We start from the raw sequence: 22,449 nt of genomic DNA, 5'->3' as shown, positions 1-22,449 counted from the left end.
GTGTGTGTGACACAAACTCAGTGCTTTGGTCATTAAATAATGTCGGGCTCGGTTCGGGTTCGGACAGAAATATGCGGTTTACGTTTGGTCAGCCTACAGGTCACCAACAGACTTAAAAGCATATTCGCCAGGTGGGGGATACCACTGGAGTTTATTAGTGATAACGCCATGCAGTTTGCCTCAGCAGAGTTCAAAGACTTCAGCAAAGAATACGGGTTCACCCACCATGCAACCTCCAGTCCCCACTACCCTCAGGCAAACGGGGCAGCCGAAAGAGCAGTTCAGACTGCCAAAAGGATTCTCGACCAGCCTGACCCGTCGCTAGCCCTGATGAGCTACCGGGGGACGCCCATCGCCGCAACAGGGGCCAGCCCGGCTCAACTTATGATGGGACGACAAATTCGCACGGCTGTGCCTATGTTGGAGAAGAAACTACAGGCAGATCCTGTCAGCCAGGCCCAAGTTCTGCTGAAAGATAGTAGGGTTAAAAGAGCATATGAACATTTCTATAAATGCAGACACTCTGCCCGCCCACTGCCGACACTGCATCCAGGACAGGCCATAAGAGTGAGGCTGGATGGGGAAAAAGGATGGAAGATCCCTGCTGAGGTGGTCGGACAATCTGCGGAACCACGATCCTACCTCATCAAGATGGATTCAGACAGAGTGATGCGTCGCAACAGGAAACACCTACAGGCAGTTCCAGAGTGCATTGGCCCTGTTGACCAGCTGTACGTCGGGAGGAAGCCCGACCCGCCACGGAGGTCACACCACCCTTGCGCCTGCCACCCACAGAGACTGCACCGGAGACTCCCCCGCGGCCCTCCTCTTCCCAGGAGATAACCAGACTGACCGCAAGGGGTCGTGAGGTTAGACTGCCTCTCAGGTACAGAGAGACTGAGTGACTTAATTATTAACTTCAACTTGATGAGTTGAAAGTGGAATAAGGGACACTTGTTCATTTTGAATGCACTTTAATTTGTTCTGTTTGAGTTAGGATGCCCAATGAGGGAAGGTGAAGTTTATAGCACCAGGAAGAACTCTTAGCCTATATGAGAAAGAGAAGGACTTTTTAGTTTTATTCTTTAAATTTAGAACAACACTAGACAGTTGAGCTCAGATCTAGTTTGAAGTACTTGTATTTGATGTTTAAGTAATTCTATAAAAGAGCTAAGTGTTTGGCATAAGCTTACATAATTGTTTTGTGCTTGTTTACTAAAAGAGGGAGATGTGATGACATTCACTAAATACAGTCAGGCCACGGTAGTCGAGGGGTAATGGCGTCACGAGAGGGGACTGTGTTATTACTTGGCTGGAGTTAACACAACCTACAAGCGTGTGTGGTTAACGTGACACTGACAAAGTTTTAACATTTATATTTGTATATGCCATTGAAGCAGCTAACTAATGTTAGCTCAAGTGGGTAGCCTACAACTTGGTTTCATGCATCCAAAGAACGTCTATAAAAATAAACTAATGGGCAGCCAGACCAGGCATCTAAATTGAGCCTTTATTTGTCAAAATGTGTAACTGGGCGAGTAAAAGGGACTTAGTGTTGTGTTTAATAATTGGCACTAGGCCAACATACTGGAGTTAGCCAGGCTGCAGATGAGACCCAAAGCACTGAACTTGACTTCGACCGCCCCTACAGGATCCTCCAACATCTTTTTCAGCATGGGCAACAGCTCCGCCTCCCTGAACGGATCCTTCATAGACTCTGTAGTTCACACACACACACACACACACACACACACACACACACACACACACACACACACAGGTGAACACACATTTAAATCTATGTCTACATATCATATCATATCATATCATATCATATCATGACAGAATTTTTTCCCTTGGAAAAGCAATGCACCCAAATTTGTACATATGCTACGTAATTTGAAAGGCTGCGATTACGTGACCAATGCGCTGATGACAGTAAACAAGGAAGCAGTCTGGAGCACTTGTAGGGAGGCAGGTTGTCACGATGGGTCACACACACACAAAGAAAAACAAACAAACTTTAATTTCGTAACTGTACATTTAGGATGTAACATCATTCATGGGAGGAATACTTGTACGATATCACACAAACTGGTGTGCATGCATTTTAATAGGATATTATACAAACCATTCTATGAGAATAGATAGAACTTAACTATCCCAACTAGGCAGTACTTTGAAGTGTATTTCTTGGTGTAGCACACTGATTCATCGAGCTGCATTTGTATGTCATTTCTAGCTGTAGTTTAGTCTCTAGAGTGGCCATGTATGTATTAGTTTGTTAAGTAGCTTTTAAATTTCCTTTGCAACGTTATATTATACAGCACAAGCAAATACATTTGCTTCCTTGGTTTTTCTTGAGCTTTGGTGCCATGTGAGTGGCAGCAACAGTTACTTTCAGTTTTTCCTGCTCTTTTAAAACATTCTTAGTTATTGTTTGTTTTTAAGCTTAGTTGTGTGAAAACTAAAGTCCTTTCTTATCTTATGTTATCTTTGTGCTGAGTGGTTCTTTGTTTCTGCATAATCCATCACAGCAGTGGAACATGCAGGCCATATGGCATCGTACATGTTTCACAGTGTTTATTTTTAGTCATGGGCTAATAATAAACCCTGGTTAGCCTGAGGCGCAGCTGTCCAACCAGTGTGGTGCTGATTATTACTTTCACACAGCAGATCCTCATTCTTCCTCCCATTTCTACATTTGTGAAATTAAACAACATACATACAATTTGACAGATATCTTTTTTTGGCTGATAGATAATATGTTACAGATTATGTTCGTTTAGAGAGAAAGAGTGCTGGCAGAGGCCACATTCAGAGCAGAGCAGCTTTCCATGTTTTTCTGTGTGAGAAAATACTGTCCAACTATTTACAAACCAGTGTGTGAACAAAGAAACAGAGATGATATAGTCTAAGTTAAGACACAATATAGGAGGCACTATAGCAATCAGAGCTGATAGCAACACCACCAATTAAAAATACAACATTTTGAGTTTCATGTACCTTTAAACATAGAATATTTTTGTTCATTGTAGTTGTAGTATGAAAAAAGGAATTGCATTTTTTGTAAGAAAATACAAAAACAATATATTGTATGGGAACACAGAAGAATATTGCAAGAGAATAAAAGTCTGTCTAACTGGAGGCTTGTGAGCACACAAGCTGCTGTTAGACGTTCTCTGTCAAAAGTCATATGGCTCAATATGTCTATTCTGACACTGGTATTAATAAGTCAAATTAGTTCATCTTAACACAAACGTCAAATGCGTGTTGAGATAACAGAAAATGTCCTGTTAACAAGCACATCTCTGACATCTTAAGACATTTAATATTGGTTGCAACCACTTTACCAGTTTCGAAGGGGGAAACTGATGAAATAGTAATTGGTATGCATTGTATTTGTCCACTAGATGGCAGAAATAAATTAAAGTATAGTGTCATAGTCATCTATTCTGAGTTTGTGTTACTGATTAGCCTTAAAATAAAATAATTGCCTAAAGTTATTTGTTTTATTACTACTTTATATCATTGATATTACGTCTGCTGCTGAATTTGGTAGAACTCTGATTTAATAAGTAAGCAGTGATAAAAATCTGTACACTGTGTCATTAAGGCAGACGAGTGGCGCATTAGCCAGTAAACATCACATTTATTAACTTTACATGGAGCCAAAATGAATCCAGAATTATGTAAATTTTTTGCCTCGTGTGTTACTGTCTATTCATGAATCATAAGAAATCACAAATCATCTTTTAGGAGTAGATGTTCATAAGCTCATCATAAGCTAGCTTGGGCTCCGTTAAATTAAAAGTGACATTGTGTAGCGTTTTCAATTGTTTATTGACAAAAATCTATGTCTGCATTCATAAATATGTCATCATTGGTGCATTATTACCTCCACCAATAATCTGACTTATTCTCGTGAAAGGAGAATTTCGGATTTGTTTGTACATTGGGCGGGCAAGTCGTCTGGGGGGTTCCATAACGTTTCGCCATCTTGAAAATACATCCGCCAGCAAGGGACATATAGCTCTACCAGGGAATAGCCCTGCCTTCAGTGTTTTCGTTGAGAGCCAGGCCAGCATGGCGTGACTGAGAAGCCGAAGGAGAGGAGCAAGGGGTGCTTCGCTACTACCCCGGCAAATCTGAAAGCCTGCACTACTGCAGCACAACAAAGTCTCGCTCTTTGAACATAATGCAAGATCATGCATATGCATCACGGGAGACGGAATCCTCGTTGCCAAGAAAGTGCAAAAGGTAATCAAAATGGAAACGTGACCGGCGAATTCAAAAAACAAGGGTCAGCATCGGGGTAGCCTTTCCCAGGTGGAGAGAGCTGCTGAAGGAGAAAGGTTTTAAAAGGGACGCTGTGGTTGGCCTGCTGGCCTGCCTGTCATTTTTTTACCAACAGACAGGCCGGGCCAATGCAATCACAGGCCAGCACCGCTGTCAGCGGCGCAGTGATGCGAGGAGAGAGATGAGGTGTGCGAGGCTGAGCCACTTGTCAGTTGTCAAAAGACAAGACGTGACTGGTTTGTTCAGATTTACACCCGCCCCAACAGTCCTACGTTGTAAACACAGCTAGGACCCTACAATACCAGAGTGACGACACTTCCATTGACTCCTGTGGAATGCTAAAGTTAAGCCTCACACGCCCTCTAGTGGGGCATGGGTGCATTACCTTTCCGACCAGAAAACCCATTCACTTACAGTATGTCTGACACGCACTTGCTTGTAAGTTGATGAAAACAGCCTTGTTTTTATTTTTAGGTGTCTTGGTCACATTAAGTCATGCTTATAATTTGTTCAATTCAAATGTAGAGAGTAACATTATGGTAGACAATTGTTTTGGGTTTTTTTTTACCTATAAACGGGTCACCGATGCTCCTATTATGGTAATTATGGTAGATTTTGCTTTTAGGTTTGCTTGACTTTGGAAACGCGCGTTTGAATGCAATATACGATTTCAGCGTTAGATGGGAGATATTCCTACACACTGTGGCTTTAACAATATCTTAACGGAGCAAGACAAGCTAATCGCTAACGCGCTTGGTTGAAAAGGAAAACAACAAACGCTTTGAGATGGCTGTCAGAGATGAAAAAGGTATGATCATGTTATACCATCTGAGGTGTAACAGGTGATGTGCTCCACATGTTTTATTTCCTTATCACTCTAGAAAAGATAAGCATACCGTTCTGTGCTATTACAATAGGAAAATGCAGGTTCCGGTTCAGTGCCAGAAGCCACGCCTAAGAATAAGGTGGATACAAAGCTTGGTTTTCCTGAGTAAAACACCACATTTGTGTTTGAGAAGAATTTTTAAAATTATTTACACTAGATAAAAATACACATAGGCTGCATGTTATGGCCACAGTGGCTTAAAAAGCTTCCACAGGCCATTCGCTCTTTTCAGTCACCAGGAGTTTATGACAGAATTTATCTGCACAAAATGGACTGTTGAACTGAAGTTTTGTAGAAGACAGGTGATAGGTATGTAGCAAAATCATATCCACCTTCAGGAGCCCACATTTGCCAACACTACGTCAAAAAGGGGTGGGTATGTTGACACCAACCAAGCTTTAATGCTCTGAATGTCTTAAGACATCATAAATGTACTTGTTAACAGGGCATTTTCTGTTGTCTCAATGCACATTTTACATGTTAAAATGTCATATTTTTGACTGTATAGACAAACAAATTTGACTTTAAGGGAAATTTTGGTTTATTTCAACCTGTCTCCTATCGTCCTAAATTTGTTTCAAGTGACTTGTGACAAAAAAAATAATAGTTAGCATGTTAGCCATTCGCCTAGATACAGCCGGGGCGCATAGTAGCGTCAGACCTGTTAAAACGTAAGTGAACGGGCAACCTTCATGTGCAAAGTTAGTCCACTAGACAAGCTTTTTTTCCACAAAGACCGCCTCATATCGTTAGGATAAATGTCAGAGAACATATAGAAAACAACATGTAAACGTGTTGTCTTACCTTACCGGTATGGTGCCGTGTTTGTTTATCCCTCTAGCTCTGCTTTCCAAAGCGCGGCCGAAATATATCTCGCCAGCTCTAGATAAAGCCCAGCTGGATACTAACCTTACTCCAGGTGGAGGTATCTCGTCCTCGGTCACATCCAGACCTTGAAAATAAGGCTGCAACCGCTCCCATTCCTTGCAACAGAGGCATTCCTCTTCTGTGGGCACTGGGGCACAGCATTCACAGGTACACCACCAATCTCCAGAGCTACACAACCTTGCAGCAGCCATTCCTCCTCTCTCGTCCTCTACCTGTTGCGCTGCTCTCTCTCTCTTCTCCTCCGTTCTTCAATTTCAAGAAGCTCTTTGTCAGTGTATTCTGGCTCAAATAAATAAGGGCGGCCATCAAACTCTGCAAAATCAAATTCCTCCTCCACAAAGTCGAAGTCTGGCAAAAAGTCAGCCATTATTCTATAAATCTTTCATAAAATAAATGAATGAACTTTTCAGGCTACTGTTCTGCCTCCCAGCTGTTGCTGCTTGTTCTCGTGAGATTTCAGGCACGGTATGAGATTGCTGCTTGTTCTCGCGATATTTCGCCACGCTTTGGAAAGCAGAGCTAAATGGTAAACAAATATGGCACCACACCGGTAAGGTAAGACAACACGTTTACATGTCGTTTTCTAAGTTCTCTGACATTTATCTTAACGATATGAGGCGGTCTTTGTGGAAAAACAGCTTGTTTAGTGGACTAACTTTGCGCTTGAAGTATGCCCGTTCACTTATGTTTTAACAGGTCTGACGCTACTATGCGCCCCGGCTGTATCTAGGCTAATGGCTAACATTTTAACTATTATTTTTATGTCACTAGTCACTTGAAACAAATTTAGGACGATAGGAGACAGGTTGAAATAAACCGAAATTTCCCTTTAACAATACAAACATCAAAATAGACGTATAGAGCCATATGGCTTTCGATAGTTCTCCGACATGAGGCATCTATAGAGCGACATTGGGACCCATATATGTCTAGCATCTTGGAGTGCTAAAAGTAGTCCTAATTGGCTAAAATTTTAAAAGTGAGGCATTTTCCGTCCTATTTCTAGGCTTTGGAGTGACAACATTCAGGATTAGGCAGAGCTACAGAGCTGTCCTGACCAGATTCCAGGCAGGTCTGATATAAAAAGACAGACTCTTGCCAAGAGTTTACATATAAAGAGTTTACATTAAAAGTTCTTGGAGTTATTCTGACATGCTTGTTGAATTTGGGCCTGTAACTAATGACTTTACATTGTATCTGAGGTTGTTTTACCAATGTCAATTGCAGATGCTATTGCCAGGGCAACTAGGGCCTCGTTCTGCATGATGACATGTTCACTTGTTGCCATGGAGATTAGGTGCCGAACCCCATCTGCTTTGGCTACAGCAAGGACAACTTCCTAAAAAAGAGAGGAAATCAGCTCATAACAAATGTTTAGCTAATGTGTGTGCATAGAGTACATACAGTGGTGGAAAAAAGTTTTCGGACACCCTTAAAATTTTACACAATCTCAAATATTATCATGAAATATTTGTGGAAAAATCTTTTTTGTGTTTCAAAAGGTGTGGCTGCATTAGACAGATACAAACAAATACAAATTATATTTTTTTGTTTATTGTTTACAAGAAAAACTAACAAAACTAAATTCTTGACAGTTTCAATATGTCAGTTCTCAACATTGTCGGTATCAAAGTCAACAAATAATAGAGAATGTGTTCAAAACTGAACAAAAAATAAATAAACCATCACATCATCAAATTAATATTTAGTAGTCCTGCCATTGGCACGTAGTAGAGCTCTAATCCTGGCTGGCATGTTCCCCACGAGCCTTTCACACTGTTGAGGGGTAATCTTGTCCCATTCTTCTTGAATTACTGCTTTTAATTCTTCTAAATTCTTTGGTTTATGCTTTGAAACAGACCTTTTGATAATCCACCACAGATTTTCAATGGGGCTCATGTCCGGGGATTGAGCTGGCCACTCTAAGACCTGGATACTGTGCTCCTGCAGCCAAGTTCTACTGGCCTTGGATGTGTGGCATTATCTTGTTGAAACATCCAGTTTTACCTCAACAGAACAGTGCAGCGCAGAAGGGAGCATGTGGGTTTGAGAATGGTACAATACTTGGTAGAGTTCAATGTGCCATCACAGACAGTGAGATGACCAACACCAGCAGCACTCATGCATCCCCAAACCATGATACTGCCTCCACCATGCTTGACAGTAGGTACTGTACATGCTGGAGATAATGCTTCGCCTGGCCTTCTGCGTACCCTCACATTAGTAGGAGGAAGATAAAGCTGGAAACTGGACTCATCTGACCACAAAATCTTCTTCCAATTCCTGGCTGTCCAGTTCTTGTGTGCCTGGGCCCAACGACGCCGGGCTAACCTCTGTCTCTCATTGATCAGGGGCTTCTTGATAGCCTCGTAGGACCTTAAGCCATGATCTAAAAGTCGGCCACGTACAGTGCGGGTGGAACACTGGACACCAGTTTGGTTTGACCACTGCTGCTGAAGCTCCTGTGATGTCATTTGGCGGTTTTGCCTGCACATGCAGATCAGGATGCGGTCATTTCTTGCTGAAGAAATCCCTGGACGCCCAGATCTTGGTTTGTCTTCCAAGCTATTTCTGCAGAGTGTATCCAACTGCTGAAGGACTGCATCTGCACTTCCTGGCTATCTGGCGGCAGCTGTACTCTTCCTGGCTGAGAATCTTTATCTTCAGGCGTGTTTCCTGCGTTAGGTTCCTTGTTTTAGCCATTTTTGTGTCTGAAGAACTTTCAAATGTGCTGGCTTTATGTAGACACGAAGCTTGGCAACAAAAATTGTGTCTTTTAATAAAAAGAACGACCTTCATCACTGGTACCAAAATGACCCAATACTCAAAATTTCTTATGTATTTTTATAGAACCAATCAATTTTAAGTTTTTAATGGCTTTTTTTGGGATTTATTTAGTATGACTGTACTAAAAGAAATTGCACTTGAAGACCTAAGAGTGATTCTTAATGCAATATTTCACAAATGCATGGGGTGTCCGAAAACTTTTTTCCACCACTGTACTTTCATTACATTAAACTCCAACAAACTGGGTAGATTACCAAGAAGATGGAAAATGTCAGGTTTAGTTCTGATTGATGCTAGGTCAGAATAAATGGGCTCACAGGGCTACGGCTGTGTCTGATGAAGGCAGCCAAGAGGCGACTGGCTTCTCCTCGGACTCCTGCATGGTCTTTAGCTTCACACCACTCCATGACCCGAGCCAGCAGCACAGCATCTCTGCCCAGCACCAAAGCTGCCTCCTCTGACACACACAGCACGGCAGAGGAAATGTAAAAATACATTTAAAAACATTCAAATAGAAGGTGTAAAATCACATACAACTAGGAAATATGGCCACAAGTTGATGTCAAGTTGTATGACAAAACATCTGGTTTTGGATGAGGATGGTGCTAGAGGAAATATATATTCTGATCAAATGGATTTATACCCCTGGAAACACAATTTTTTCACTATTTTCTGTGTTACAGAACAAATGATGAATCAATTAATTGAGAGAATTGAAATCACGCACGTCCAAAGTGCTACTCCCAGGCCAATAGTGGCCTGTGGACTGATGTTAAACACCACGGTCTCACTCCGAAGTCGTCAAACACCGGCACTCTGTCAGTGACGCCGACAAAAACAATGGCGTTCTTTAATCTCTGCATGATACGCAGCCAGTCGCTCTTATTGTTTAACCGCACCTGGCGGCGTTAGGGGGAAATGTAGCAGGACAATGACGAAAGTTAAGGCGGCGGAAGTTTGACTAGGGCAGGCAGGAGAGGTGGGATGGGTCCAACAACCAACAACTTTCATCCAGGAGACCGGTGTTTGCTTCCTGTAAGATTGTAAAGCCAAATCCTATTCTTTTTTCCTGAACCCAACCACATGCTTTTGTTGCTGAAGGACAAAAAAAATGCCAATTTGCGGTGTTTATTGTGTTTATTAGTGTGTTTATTTTGAAAGAGACTGTATGCAAACTGTACATTTCCTGTGAAAATTGAAGTGTATTTTGAAAAAAGACAATACATGTAACAGGCTGAAGTTGACAAAGCATTCCAGAATGTCATCAGCCAATGCACCCAGGATACCTTGTATGTCATATCTTGACGTGGAAAGTCCATGACCAAACGTCGATATGTGACAAGGTTGAAGTGAGAATGTGTTGTTTTAAACACCCGCGGCTTGTCTTTCAAAATATGCTATATGTGACCTGCTACATGATATTATTCACTGCATTTTTTCCATTCACCTCACAAGGGTGGGACTATCACAAGCAGGCATAACAAATGTGTTTTTATAGATAGACAGTTAACAAGCAAGCAAACTGTTACCTAACAGCAGTCATTTCCTGCTAAGTAGCAAACATGGCCACAGCTAAATGACAGCGAGGGCTGCTGCTGGCAGGAGCAGTGGAAAGTTGCATACTTTTTCACTGAAAGATGAAACTTTTACTTACTTTACATTTGTCTCATTTGTATGGGATTTTTTAATTTTTATTTTTAATAGCCCATATGATGCAAAAAGCAGCTGGCCCCCACGTATTTTCACATTATCTAATCTGGCCCTTTATTCAAAAACATTTGGACACCCCTGGTTTAAATGGAGCCAGGGAATGGATGAATAAATGACAAATGTAAAAGTCATGCTTCTTCTGAGGTCAGAAGTCTCATTCTGAAATACCATGAGATGTCACTTGTAGCATTAAAACAACAGTGTTAACATGTGTGTGGGTTCTTTAGAGGGTATAGTAATCAGATTAGTTTACAATAAACATAGTTTGGTGTTATCTAAAAGATATTCAATGTCATGGATGATTATTTCCTGGATTTTAATCACATGGATAAGGCATTTGAATTTGACCGCCACCCTATTTATGGATAATGACAAAAAGGAGGCGTAAAATACCAACTGATTCAGCAGCGATTATAACAAATCTGTAGACTGATTCCCCATTTTCATCAGCTGACATTCAAAGTATACAAATACATATATATATATATATATATATAAATACTGAATGCCAGTAGCTGTGCTCACCTTGTCCATCCACCATCATGCGTAGTGTACCCAGCAGTTTGAACTGAACTGGTGGCATGTCAGAGCGCAGCAGGGTCTTTATTCGCTCAGTCACCCCGTCATCCAGCATCCGCACTTTGTTGGTGGCTGAAAGACACAGAGTATCCATGTCCTCTTAAATAGAATTTAGTTGACAGACTTTATTTTAACATTAACACGTATGTTTACAGTTTTGGTGATTTATCTCTCCTGATGACATGTAATGTATTTCTCTGAAGATAACTAAGTGTGTTTCTTAGTGTGAACAAATACATATATGTATATACAAATACAAATGTGTGTGTGTATATATATATATATATATATATATACAGTACAGGCCAAAAGTTTGGACACACCTTCTCATTCAATGTGTTTTCTTTATTTTCATAACTATTTACATTGTAGATTCTCACTGAAGGCATCAAAACTATGAATGAACACATGTGGAGTTATGTACTTAACAAAAAAAGGTGAAATAACTGAAAACATGTTTTATATTCTAGTTTCTTCAAAATAGCCACCCTTTGCTCTGATTACTGCTTTGCACACTCTTGGCATTCTCTCCATGAGCTTCAAGAGGTAGTCACCTGAAATGGTTTCCACTTCACAGGTGTGCCTTATCAGGGTTAATTAGTGGAATTTCTTGCTTTATCAATGGGGTTGGGACCATCAGTTGTGTTGTGCAGAAGTCAGGTTAATACACAGCCGACAGCCCCATTGGACAACTGTTAAAATTCATATTATGGCAAGAACCAATCAGCTAACTAAAGAAAAACGAGTGGCCATCATTACTTTAAGAAATGAAGGTCAGTCAGTCCGGAAAATTGCAAAAACTTTAAATGTGTCCCCAAGTGGAGTCGCAAAAACCATCAAGCGCTACAACGAAACTGGCACACATGAGGACCCAGGAAAGGAAGACCAAGAGTCACCTCTGCTTCTGAGGATAAGTTCATCCGAGTCACCAGCCTCAGAAATGGCAAGTTAACAGCAGCTCAGATCAGAGACCAGATGAATGCCACACAGAGTTCTAGCAGCAGACCCATCTCTAGAACAACTGTTAAGAGGAGACTGCGCGAATCAGGCCTTCATGGTCAAATAGCTGCTAGGAAACCACTGCTAAGGAGAGGCAACAAGCAGAAGAGATTTGTTTGGGCCAAGAAACACAAGGAATGGACATTAGACCAGTGGAAATCTGTGCTTTGGTCTGATGAGTCCAAATTTGAGATCTTTGGTTCCAACCGCCGTGTCTTTGTGAGAGGCGCAGAAAAGGTGAGCGGATGGATTCCACATGCCTGGTTCCCACTGTGAAGCATGGAGGAGGAGGTGTGATGGTGTGGGGGTGTTTTGCTGGTGACACTGTTGGGGATTTATTCAAAATTGAAGGCACACTGAACCAGCATGGCTACCACAGCATCCTGCAGCGACATGCCATCCCATCCGGTTTGTGTTTAGTTGGACGATCATTTATTTTCAACAGGACAATGACCCCAAACACACCTCCAGGCTGTGTAAGGGCTATTTGACCAAGAAGGAGAGTGATGGAGTGCGGCAGATGACCTGGCCTCCACAGTCACTGGACCTGAACCCAATGGAGATGGTTTGGGGTGAGCTGGACCGCAGAGTGAAGGCAAAGGGGCCAACAAGTGCTAAACACCTCTGGGAACTCCTTCAAGACTGTTGGAAAACCATTTCAGGTGACTACCTCTTGAAGCTCATGGAGAGAATGCCAAGAGTGTGCAAAGCAGTAATCAGAGCAAAGGGTGGCTATTTTGAAGAAACTAGAATATAAAACATGTTTTCAGTTATTTCACCTTCAAAATTGAATGAGAAGGTGTGTCCAAACTTTTGGCCTCACCTTCTCATTCAATGCGTTTTCTTTATTTTCATGACTATTTACATTGTAGATTCTCACTGAAGGCATCAAAACTATGAATGAACACATGTGGAGTTATGTACTTAACAAAAAAAGGTGAAATAACTGAAAACATGTTTTATATTCTAGTTTCTTCAAAATAGCCACCCTTTGCTCTGATTACTGCTTTGAACACTCTTGGCATTCTCTCCATGCTTCAACAAGGTAGGATGTGAAATGGTTTTCCAACAGTCTTGAAGGAGTTCCCAGAGGTGTTTAGCACATTGTTGGCCTGTCTGACCTTCAGCAGGCAGCAAAGACACCTTCAATACCATCTCAACTGGGTATTATATTACTGTACAGCACAGGTCATGTAGCTCTGTAACCCCATCACTCTCCTTCTTGGTCAATATGCCTTACACAGCCTGGAGGTGTGTTTGGGGAAATCTTCATTTAACATGATCTTTAAAATAATTTTGAGATATTACAAATATATTGTCACATGTAGAAATCACATGCTTTGATTAGTCAAAACTGACTTATAGATATGAGTAACTCATTTTTAATAGTATGAAAAAACATCACACCTCCTCCTCATGTTGATAAAGGATTGTGATGAGTGGAAGGGTAATCCGTTCATTTCAAATATCAACAATTGCATTTTCAATATGTGCAACATATGAAAAAAACATCTGGAATACATGGGCATTATATCATTAAAGTACCACAAAGCCATTGGTGGACTTTCGATCAAACATATTCATTTTGGCTTTGTACATATATCATCAAAGATACCTACAATCTTGATTTTGAGAAGTGGAAATTCCTTTTGATATCCATAATTCCATTCTGACTAGTTTTAAAAGGGAGATATCTCAAATATAATGCTTCTTGTACAAACAGAATTTCCACTAGTTATAATTGTATTTCAGATTTCTGAAATGCAATTATAGATATCAGAAATTCCATTTTTACTTGTTACAGTTCCAAGTCAACAAATCAATAGTTTAATTTGAATCTTGGATGTCAAGAATTCCATTTATTTTATCTGATAAGGCACACCTTAAAAACTGTAGATATCTACAATGAACATTATCACTAGTGAGAAGTTAACTGTCAATATAAATAACTAGAATATAAAACATGTTTTCAGTTATTTCACCTTTTTTGTTAAGTACATAACTCCACATGTGTTCATTCATAGTTTTGATGCCTTCAGTGAGAATCTACAATGTAAATAGTCATGAAAATAAAGAAAACGCATTGAATGAGAAGGTGTGTCCAAACTTTTGGCCTGTACTGTACATACTGTCATTTTAGTGTTAAACTTTCAAGTAATAGCTGTATTTTGATGTTTAGTCAATGTTAAATACATATCTCTACTGTTTTGCTGTGATTGGTACCAGGAATGGCCAGATTTCTGAGCGCGCTCAGTCCAGCATGTTGAACAGACACGTCTCCTTCGTCAACATGCTGTTCCAACAAGGTCAGGATGTGAGGAACCACACCAAGGTCCAGCATCTTCACACAGTTACTGTCTGACAGGAACACAGCAGGCAGCAAAGACACCTTCAATACCTGATGACTGTATTATATTACATACAGCACATCAAAATGTAGCTCTGTAACCCCATCACCCACACAAACTCGTGGCAATATGCCATATCCTTAGTCTTAACTCGTGGAAATCTTCATTTAACATATCTTTAAAATAATTTTGAGATATTACAAATATATTGTCACATGTAGAAATCACATTTTGATTAGTCAAAACTGACTTATAGATATGAGTAACTCATTTTTAATAGTATGAAAAACGATAATTTCCTCATGTTGATAAAGGATTGTGATGAGTGGAAGGGTAATTTTTCATTTCAAATATCAACAATTGCATTTTCAATATGTGCAACATATGAAAAAAACATCTGGAATACATGGGCATTATATCATTAAAGTACCACAAAGCCATTGGTGGACTTTCGATCAAACATATTCATTTTGGCTTTGTACATATATCATCAAAGATACCTACAACGACGATTTTGAGAAGTGGAAATTCCTTTTTTGATATCCATAATTCCATTCTGACTAGTTTTAAAAGGGAGATATCTCAAATATAATGCTTCTTGTACAAACAGAATTTCCACTAGTTATAATTGTATTTCAGATTTCTGAAATGCAATTATAGATATCAGAAATTCCATTTTTACTTGTTACAGTTCCAAGTCAACAAATCAATAGTTTAATTTGAATCTTGGATGTCAAGAATTCCATTTATTTTATCTGTATGCATTAAAAACTGTAGATATCTACAATGAACATTATCACTAGTGAGAAGTTAACTGTCAATATAAATAATTAATGTTTTCACTAGTGATAATTGAAATATCATAAATTAGAATTGCAACTAGTCAAAAATTATGTTATGGATATGTTGACAGGGAATCACAATGCATCAAAATTGAATTAGAAATATATGTAACTGAGTTTGAATAGAAGTCAATGGTTAAAACTGACTAGCTGTAATTAAGTGACAGATATCTACACTACCCAAAGGTCATGACCATAGTTGAGGGTCAGAACATACAGTGGCATGCAGAAGTCTGGGCACCCTTGGTCAAAATTTGGTGTACTGTGAATAGCTAAGCAAGTAAGAGATTAGCTGATTTCTAAGAAAGATTTTTTTTTTTTTATTTCAGTCTTTTACATTTTCAAAATAACAAAAAAGTAAAAGGGCCTGAAGCAAGTTTGGGCACCCAGCATTATCAGTACTTAGTAGCGCCCCCTTTGGCAAGTATCACAGCTTCTTAACACTTTTTGTAACCAGTTTGAGGCATTTTCACCTATTCTTCATTCCAAAAGGCGTCTTGCATAAACTGTTCTTTTGAGGTCTACCCACAGATTTTTAATGATGTTAAGGTCAGGTGACTGTGAGGGCCATGGCAAAACCTTCAGCTTGCTCCTCTTGAGGTAATCAGTTGTGGATTTCCAGGTGTGTTTAGGATCAGTGTCCTGTTGCCATTCTTTCTTTATCCTCAGCTTTTTTTTTTACAGATGGTGTGATGTTTGCTTCCAGAATTTGCTGAAATTTAACTGAATCCATTCTTCCCTCTACCTGTGAATTGTTCCCCGTGCCACTGGCTGCAACACAAGCCCAAAGCATGATTGATCCATCCCTGTGTTTAACACTTAGACAGGTGTTCTTTTCATGAAAGTATGCACCCTTTTTTTCTTTAAACATACCTTTGCTCATTGCATCCAAAAAGTAAGAAAGAAAACAAAGAAAACAGCTACCTGAAAACACTTTGCAATGTTCTTATAGCCTTCTCCTGCTTTGTGGGCATCAGTTATTTTTGTTTTCAGAGAGCTAGGCAGCTGTTTAGAGGAGCCCATGGCTGCTGATTGACAGGACAAGGTTTCAGGAGTCAGAGTATTTATAAAGCTCTGAAATTTGCATCACCTCACCTTTCCTAAGGATGACTGGGAACAAACTATAGCCTTAACAAGCTAATTAAGGTCTGAGACCCAGGTTACGTGAGAGCTCAAATGTCCTGGGGTGGCCAGACCTTTGAATGGTGCTCCTTTCCTTTTTTCCACTCCAAAATTGTACAAAACAAACATTAATACACTGATCTTGCTTAAAAAATTGAAAAGTATGTTTCATCTTCAACTTCATGCCTTTGGAAGATCAGTTCATCTTCTACTTACTTAACTATTCACAGCAAACAAAACGTTGACCAGGGGTGCCCAAAATTTGCATGCCACTGTAGATGAACTGGTAAGAATTTTTAATTTTTTACCACAACGGGCCAGCACAAGCCTGCATCACTGCTAATACTACATAATTACATTATATTGTGTGATCAACATTTACTTCATATTGATATTGAAGTTAAAGCAAAAAACTTGTCTAATTCCACATTAATAGTTAATGGTGATTTTAAGGATCGTCAGGATCTGCAATAACAGATTTTTTGGCCACTTGTTGGCAGCAAAAACAAGCTGTAAACACTACGCTGACATATTAATAAGATGATTTGATGAACCTGTTAGTAAACAGTTGCTTAGTTGCACATCCAGCACACACACAGCAACATGATCACTCATTAGGGGTGGTGTTTGTGCCCACCTGATGAATGTTTGTCCAGTATTCACTCTCTTTTATGCCAGGTACATCATATCAGCCCAATTTTAGCCCGACCCGGACATGACAATGACTGTGATCAGTTCTTGGTCTCTACCAACTCCTGAAAAATGCATTTGCCTCTTTAGCTGCTGAATGCTCCACTGTGTTTATCAGCAAGTCTCTAACTGTGTCTGATGTCTAATGCTGAGCAGGTAGTGTACAGTAATGGAAAATAGCTGCTGCTGGAATTACGACTTGAGAGCGGTGAGAGTGAACTAGAACAGTAAAGCTAAGGGACCAAGAAAACAAAAACACAACAATGATGGTAAAAGAAGCTAAAAAGCTCTGTAGAGCTGAGGGGAACCGTGCTTAGAACCACTTTAAAAGGAAGTACTGTATATTATAGGGTGTGTTTGCTTCATTGACAAATGTCTCAGCTGTGGTGGTGGCTGCTTGCTTATCCTACATCCACTCCATATAGATGGCGCTGATGGCAGGGAATGTCCCTTCACAAACCTGTGGATGAAGTCACAGAGATCTCATTAAAGTTAATGTTCTTTTCTGGAAAATATCTCACCGTTCCTGGCGAAGTTGGCGATGGCCAGGGCTCCAGACAGCTGCAGCTGGGTATTGGAGCTCTGCAGCCAGGACAAAACATCCTGATACACCAGACCTGTTCCCTCACCAAAACACTTCTGCATAGATTCATCTGACACACACACACACACACACACACACACACACACACACACACACACACATATTATAGGTAATCAAATAACTAGTGCTCCAATGTCAGAGATTTCTGTGTAACACAGAGACATAATAAGTCCCTCCAGGATTTCACAATGTTGTGAACAGAGTTGAGCCATTTTGTTATTTATGTGAGATTAACAGCTCAGTGTCTGATGTTAAGCATTTGAGTGGTGATGAGACAACATTGTGCTGTGTTAGCTCGTGCCAACTGAGCAGAGAGGAGGAAAGCAGCTCACAGGAACAGTCCTTCAGCGCTGCTGTAAATGGCAGCAACAGCTGATTACAGGCTGCCCCCAATACCCCTACCATCACAAATAGATTGTATCATTGTAATTCTGTGGGAAATACTAAATGCTCATAATAATAAGCTCTGGATCTGAGACAGCATCACAACTATTCTTGCAATTTTCACTCACCCCTGCAATGTCATTGCCCCCAAAAAAACACCCCTAAACATCAGAACATGCATTACAATTTTGTCAAAAAACTGCTGTGAAATCAGACATTTCAGGCCAGAGCAATCCCCAAAACAGCCTGTGAAATCCTGGAGTGACTGTTAATGGTCCGCCCTCTGCCTGTGACACACTGCCACCGAGAAGGTCACAATATCTAGATAAACAAGGCTGTAAGGAGTCACAATGCCATAAACAACCAGCTTGGCTGGTTTGTCGTGTAATGGACAGGCACGATGTGATTTTGCCATGTAGGACATATTTCGAGATCAACATCCCCCATTGCGTTCCTGGACCAACATTGCAGTTAACTAATCGCAGCCCTCTGACATAATCACTGTGTTGCTCCTATGCTTCTGTCAAAATTCCTTTGTGCTTTTTCTACTAAGCTAAGTTTCCAAATCAAAGTTGGTTAAACTGATCAATATCCTTAGTAACACTGAACAAAATCTGTATAAGCTACTGCAGGGTTAGCGAGTTAGCTTGCTAAGTGGGTAGGTTATGCTAAGGGGTAAGCTAGCTTGACAATAGGCTAGAATAAAAAATAAAAGATAATAGCATTTTTCAGTTACTCATGTTGATCCAGGACCACACTGCCATATTGACCCTGGATAATTGATTTATGTTGATCAAGGACCATCACCGCCATGTGGATTGTGGATAATTTGTTTAGGTCAACATCAGCTTAGCAATGATGGCTCTGGGTCTACATTAGCATTTCTATTCAGGATCAACATGGCAATGATGGTCCAAGAACAACATATACAGGTTATCCTGGTTCAACATAGCAGTGAGGGTCCTGGATCAACACAAGCACTGCAATCTTGCAAAAGAAAATGTTTTGCATTGGCTTTGAAAAACGAGGGAAGATGTGTCCAACACAGGTCTTTGCAACTGCAAAATGACATTATCCTTACTCTTAATCAGTGAACAGCCTATTAGTAAGCTTACTGATTAGCATAGCCTACCTAGTTAGCAAGCTAACTCACTAATATTCTAGTCTGTTAGCAAGTTTACTTGTTAGCATAGCATTCCTAGTTAGCAAACTTACTCACTAACCCTGGAGGAGCACAGTGATGATGTCAGAGGGCTGTGATTGGTTGATCACAATGTTGGTCCAGGAACGCAATGTGGGATGCTGATCCAGCAGCATGTCCTACTTGGCAAAATCAAGTCATGCTCATGGCCAGCCTGAACCCATCTCCTCTATCTCCTGTTCTACCTCTTTCTTTAGGTCAGGGTCTTACAAGTTTCAGGCCAAGGACCCCTTTGCTTAAAGAGAGGCAGAGCAGGGACCCCCCTACTGCATGTATAGTATAAAACTGCATTGCATATTAAAACGGGCAGATTGAGGTTGTCAGGCAGAGGGCTATATCAGCCTCAGGCTGCTTTCTTGACCTGTATTGCTTTTCAGGTAGGTAAGGGGGGAAACTCCACTTTCACAAAAACAAGTTGTTGCAAAAAATAAAATATGTTGAATTCATGTGAATCTGTATTTTCAGACATATTATTACTAATAATAAAAAACTTTCAAAAAATAATCAAACAATAATTTGGCAGCCCCCTTGTGGGGAATCTGAGAACTCCCTGCTGAAGAGCCAGGCTTTACATGACAGCTTTGACAGTTAAGCAAGATTTATGGTTGTGCGTAGACCGTACGCACGTAGCCTACTCACGTTGCCTACGTCATTGTGAGCATTTTTACTTGTGTGTCTGTGTCACTCTGCAGTTACACCTCCAAAACTGTTAAGTTTAGTTGATTCAAAACGCACCCAAAACAGACATTAAATATGGCTTAATAGAGACAATTTCCAATACAAGCACCAATCAGCTTCACTAAAACTCGCAGCGCTCACAGACAAACACTTGTCTTTATCTGGACATATTTTCCCCACAAATACAACATGCTAATGTTATTAGCACAAGCCTATGGCATTTTACATTGTATAAATTAGCCTAGCAACTAGTGATCTTTTCCTCTTCTCATATAAAACCAGGGACAACAGCAACATTTAACAAAGGTAACGGCACACAATTTGGCTCCATTATAACTCACAAGATTCACCGACAAAACAACTGTCATACTAAACACGTATCCAAAGAAATACAAAATGCTAACGTTTTTAGCGCAAGCCTATGGCATTTTACATTGTATAAATTAGCCTAGCGACGAGCAGAGATTTCCTCTGCTCATATGAAGCCAGAATAAATCCCAAAGTATAAATCCCTGAAGGATAAATTACACACAAGACGTAAAATGCTAATTTAGTGGAGGCTTTACTATCTTCACAATTCATTGTTTCTTATCTGTGAAATAAAAGTAAATAAAAGCTTCGTTTCCACTGAGGGAAATGGTGTTAGTATACAGAAACAGACAAGAGGTCTGCGTCACTGCGACACGTAGTTACGATACTGGGGAGGTACACGGCAGACTACAGCGTAGGCTCTATGTCGACGTGGAGCCTACGCCATAGCTACGGCGTTGATTCATCGCAGAAGTATGAACGAACTTTTAATCTACACCACGTTCATGGTGCATACTGTCTGAATATAATGACAGCGGACAATAGCCAGTGTTATTTGAACTGGCCAATGACAGCTGAATATGCACAGTAAGATATGCACACAATTGTCTAATAAGATGAGTTGTTGCTATACAAACATTCAGATATGTCTAACAAGGTCACACCTGTATCACTCACCTCCTAAAAGCAAGGACACGATGAGGTTGGAGGCAATCTTGATGCTGCAGAGGTCATGGGGGTCAGAACCTCCCTGCAAACTCCGAATCATCTCTGATAAAGCCTCTGGTACTCCTGACTCAGCAAACTGCAGCTTCAGTATATCTGGTGGTCAAGCACAATTTATTCTATTATTATTAACAGCTGACATTATCTATTACCAAATATTATATCACTATAGAACAAAATACATGTAGTAGATGATAATGAACATATTTTCATGTTGGAAAATCTGACATTATGTAACATACAACCCCTGACTTACATAAGTAAGGATGCTCAGGCTGTGCTGGTCAAGATTTTTATTGGAAATTTGTATGTTGCATTTTTTTGGAACTTGTCTCATCATATTGGGCATTTAGCCATAGTACTCTCCAGAGCTCTGATTCTCTGCCCGAGCCTGATTGGTCCAGATCGGACCCATCAGACTTGATCGGGCTGTGATTTCTCATTATTAATTTTTAAATTTAATCAGGTTAGATTCTCACCAGTTTACCTGTGTGGGTTTTTTTTGTTTTTGTTTTTAATGAAACCAGCAGTTCTTCTGCGTAATTGGCAGGAGTTTTAATGGACTGACTCAAAGGGGAAGACAGAGAAAGCTGGGGAACTGAGAGAGGGGAGTGTTGTGGGACAATGGAGCAAAATAGTGGAGAACCAGGGTAGAAAGGGAGTGCATCTAAGACAGGTACAGAAAATGCACCATGGATCTCTGTGCGAACTAGAACACACCAAGGAGTGCAGCCCACTCTGCTAAACCTGTCATGCGCAAGATGGCAGACTATTAAAATAACAGAAGGGAGAGAGGAAGAAGAATTGGTGTGAGGAAACACATTAGCCCTAGGGCTATCAAAATAGCACGTTAATTTTGATTAATTTAATTGCAAAAAGGCCACAGTGGCTTTGTCACATTATGGAGGCAGACAAGATGATGCTACTTGGCCCTGTGACTGGAACATTTAAAAAATTCCCAGAACTGTTGATAGGAGCACCATTCTCTGCAGTTTCTGCAGTAAGTTCGTACCATTGGAGAACCAGAAATATCACCTCAATGCAAAGCATTTAGCAGCAAACCCGGAAGAGCTGGCACAGCCTCCAGTGCTAGTGCTAGCCTTGTCAAGCCACACTGGACCAGGCATTCAGATGCAAACTGAATAAGTCTACCTGTGACAAACTAACTAACTCCCTTGCCCCTTCCCCTTCAATTCAAATTAATTAATCACAGATCATGTAATTAATTAGATTATTGTTTTAATAGCTTGACAGCCCTAGTTTTAATATTAAAAAAAATATATATATATATATATATATATATATATATAACATTTTTCACAGTAGAAATTGTGTTTTGATCGGGCTTGGGCCCAAAACTGCTGCAAAGGGTCAGGTTTGGGTCGGGCATGGACAGA

At 40.3% G+C, this 22,449-nt stretch overlaps 1 protein-coding gene across 2 annotated transcripts in view; it reads right to left on the bottom strand.

Moving 5' to 3' along the window:
- si:dkey-191g9.5 (rap1 GTPase-GDP dissociation stimulator 1-B) overlaps window positions 1-22,449 on the bottom strand; it is a 55,584-nt gene that overhangs the window by 5,688 nt on the left and 27,447 nt on the right. Inside the window, exons 7-13 of one of the 2 annotated variants that reach the window (XM_049601211.1) lie at window positions 21,005-21,148; window positions 17,672-17,803; window positions 14,372-14,506; window positions 11,096-11,221; window positions 9,178-9,317; window positions 7,286-7,412; window positions 1,589-1,717 (exon numbers count right to left, since the gene is read on the bottom strand). In XM_049601211.1, coding sequence (XP_049457168.1) covers window positions 1,589-1,717; window positions 7,286-7,412; window positions 9,178-9,317; window positions 11,096-11,221; window positions 14,372-14,506; window positions 17,672-17,803; window positions 21,005-21,148 — 933 coding nt within the window. Of the gene's footprint in view, window positions 1-1,588; window positions 1,964-7,285; window positions 7,413-9,177; window positions 9,318-11,095; window positions 11,222-14,371; window positions 14,507-17,671; window positions 17,804-21,004; window positions 21,149-22,449 lie in introns of those variants that run through there. The other variant, XM_049601212.1, reaches the window with a different exon arrangement.

The sequence above is a fragment of the Epinephelus fuscoguttatus genome, linkage group LG16 (assembly GCF_011397635.1).
Source record: "Epinephelus fuscoguttatus linkage group LG16, E.fuscoguttatus.final_Chr_v1".
NCBI lineage: Eukaryota > Metazoa > Chordata > Actinopteri > Perciformes > Serranidae > Epinephelus > Epinephelus fuscoguttatus.
This window is presented reverse-complemented; position numbering and strand designations above follow the sequence as displayed.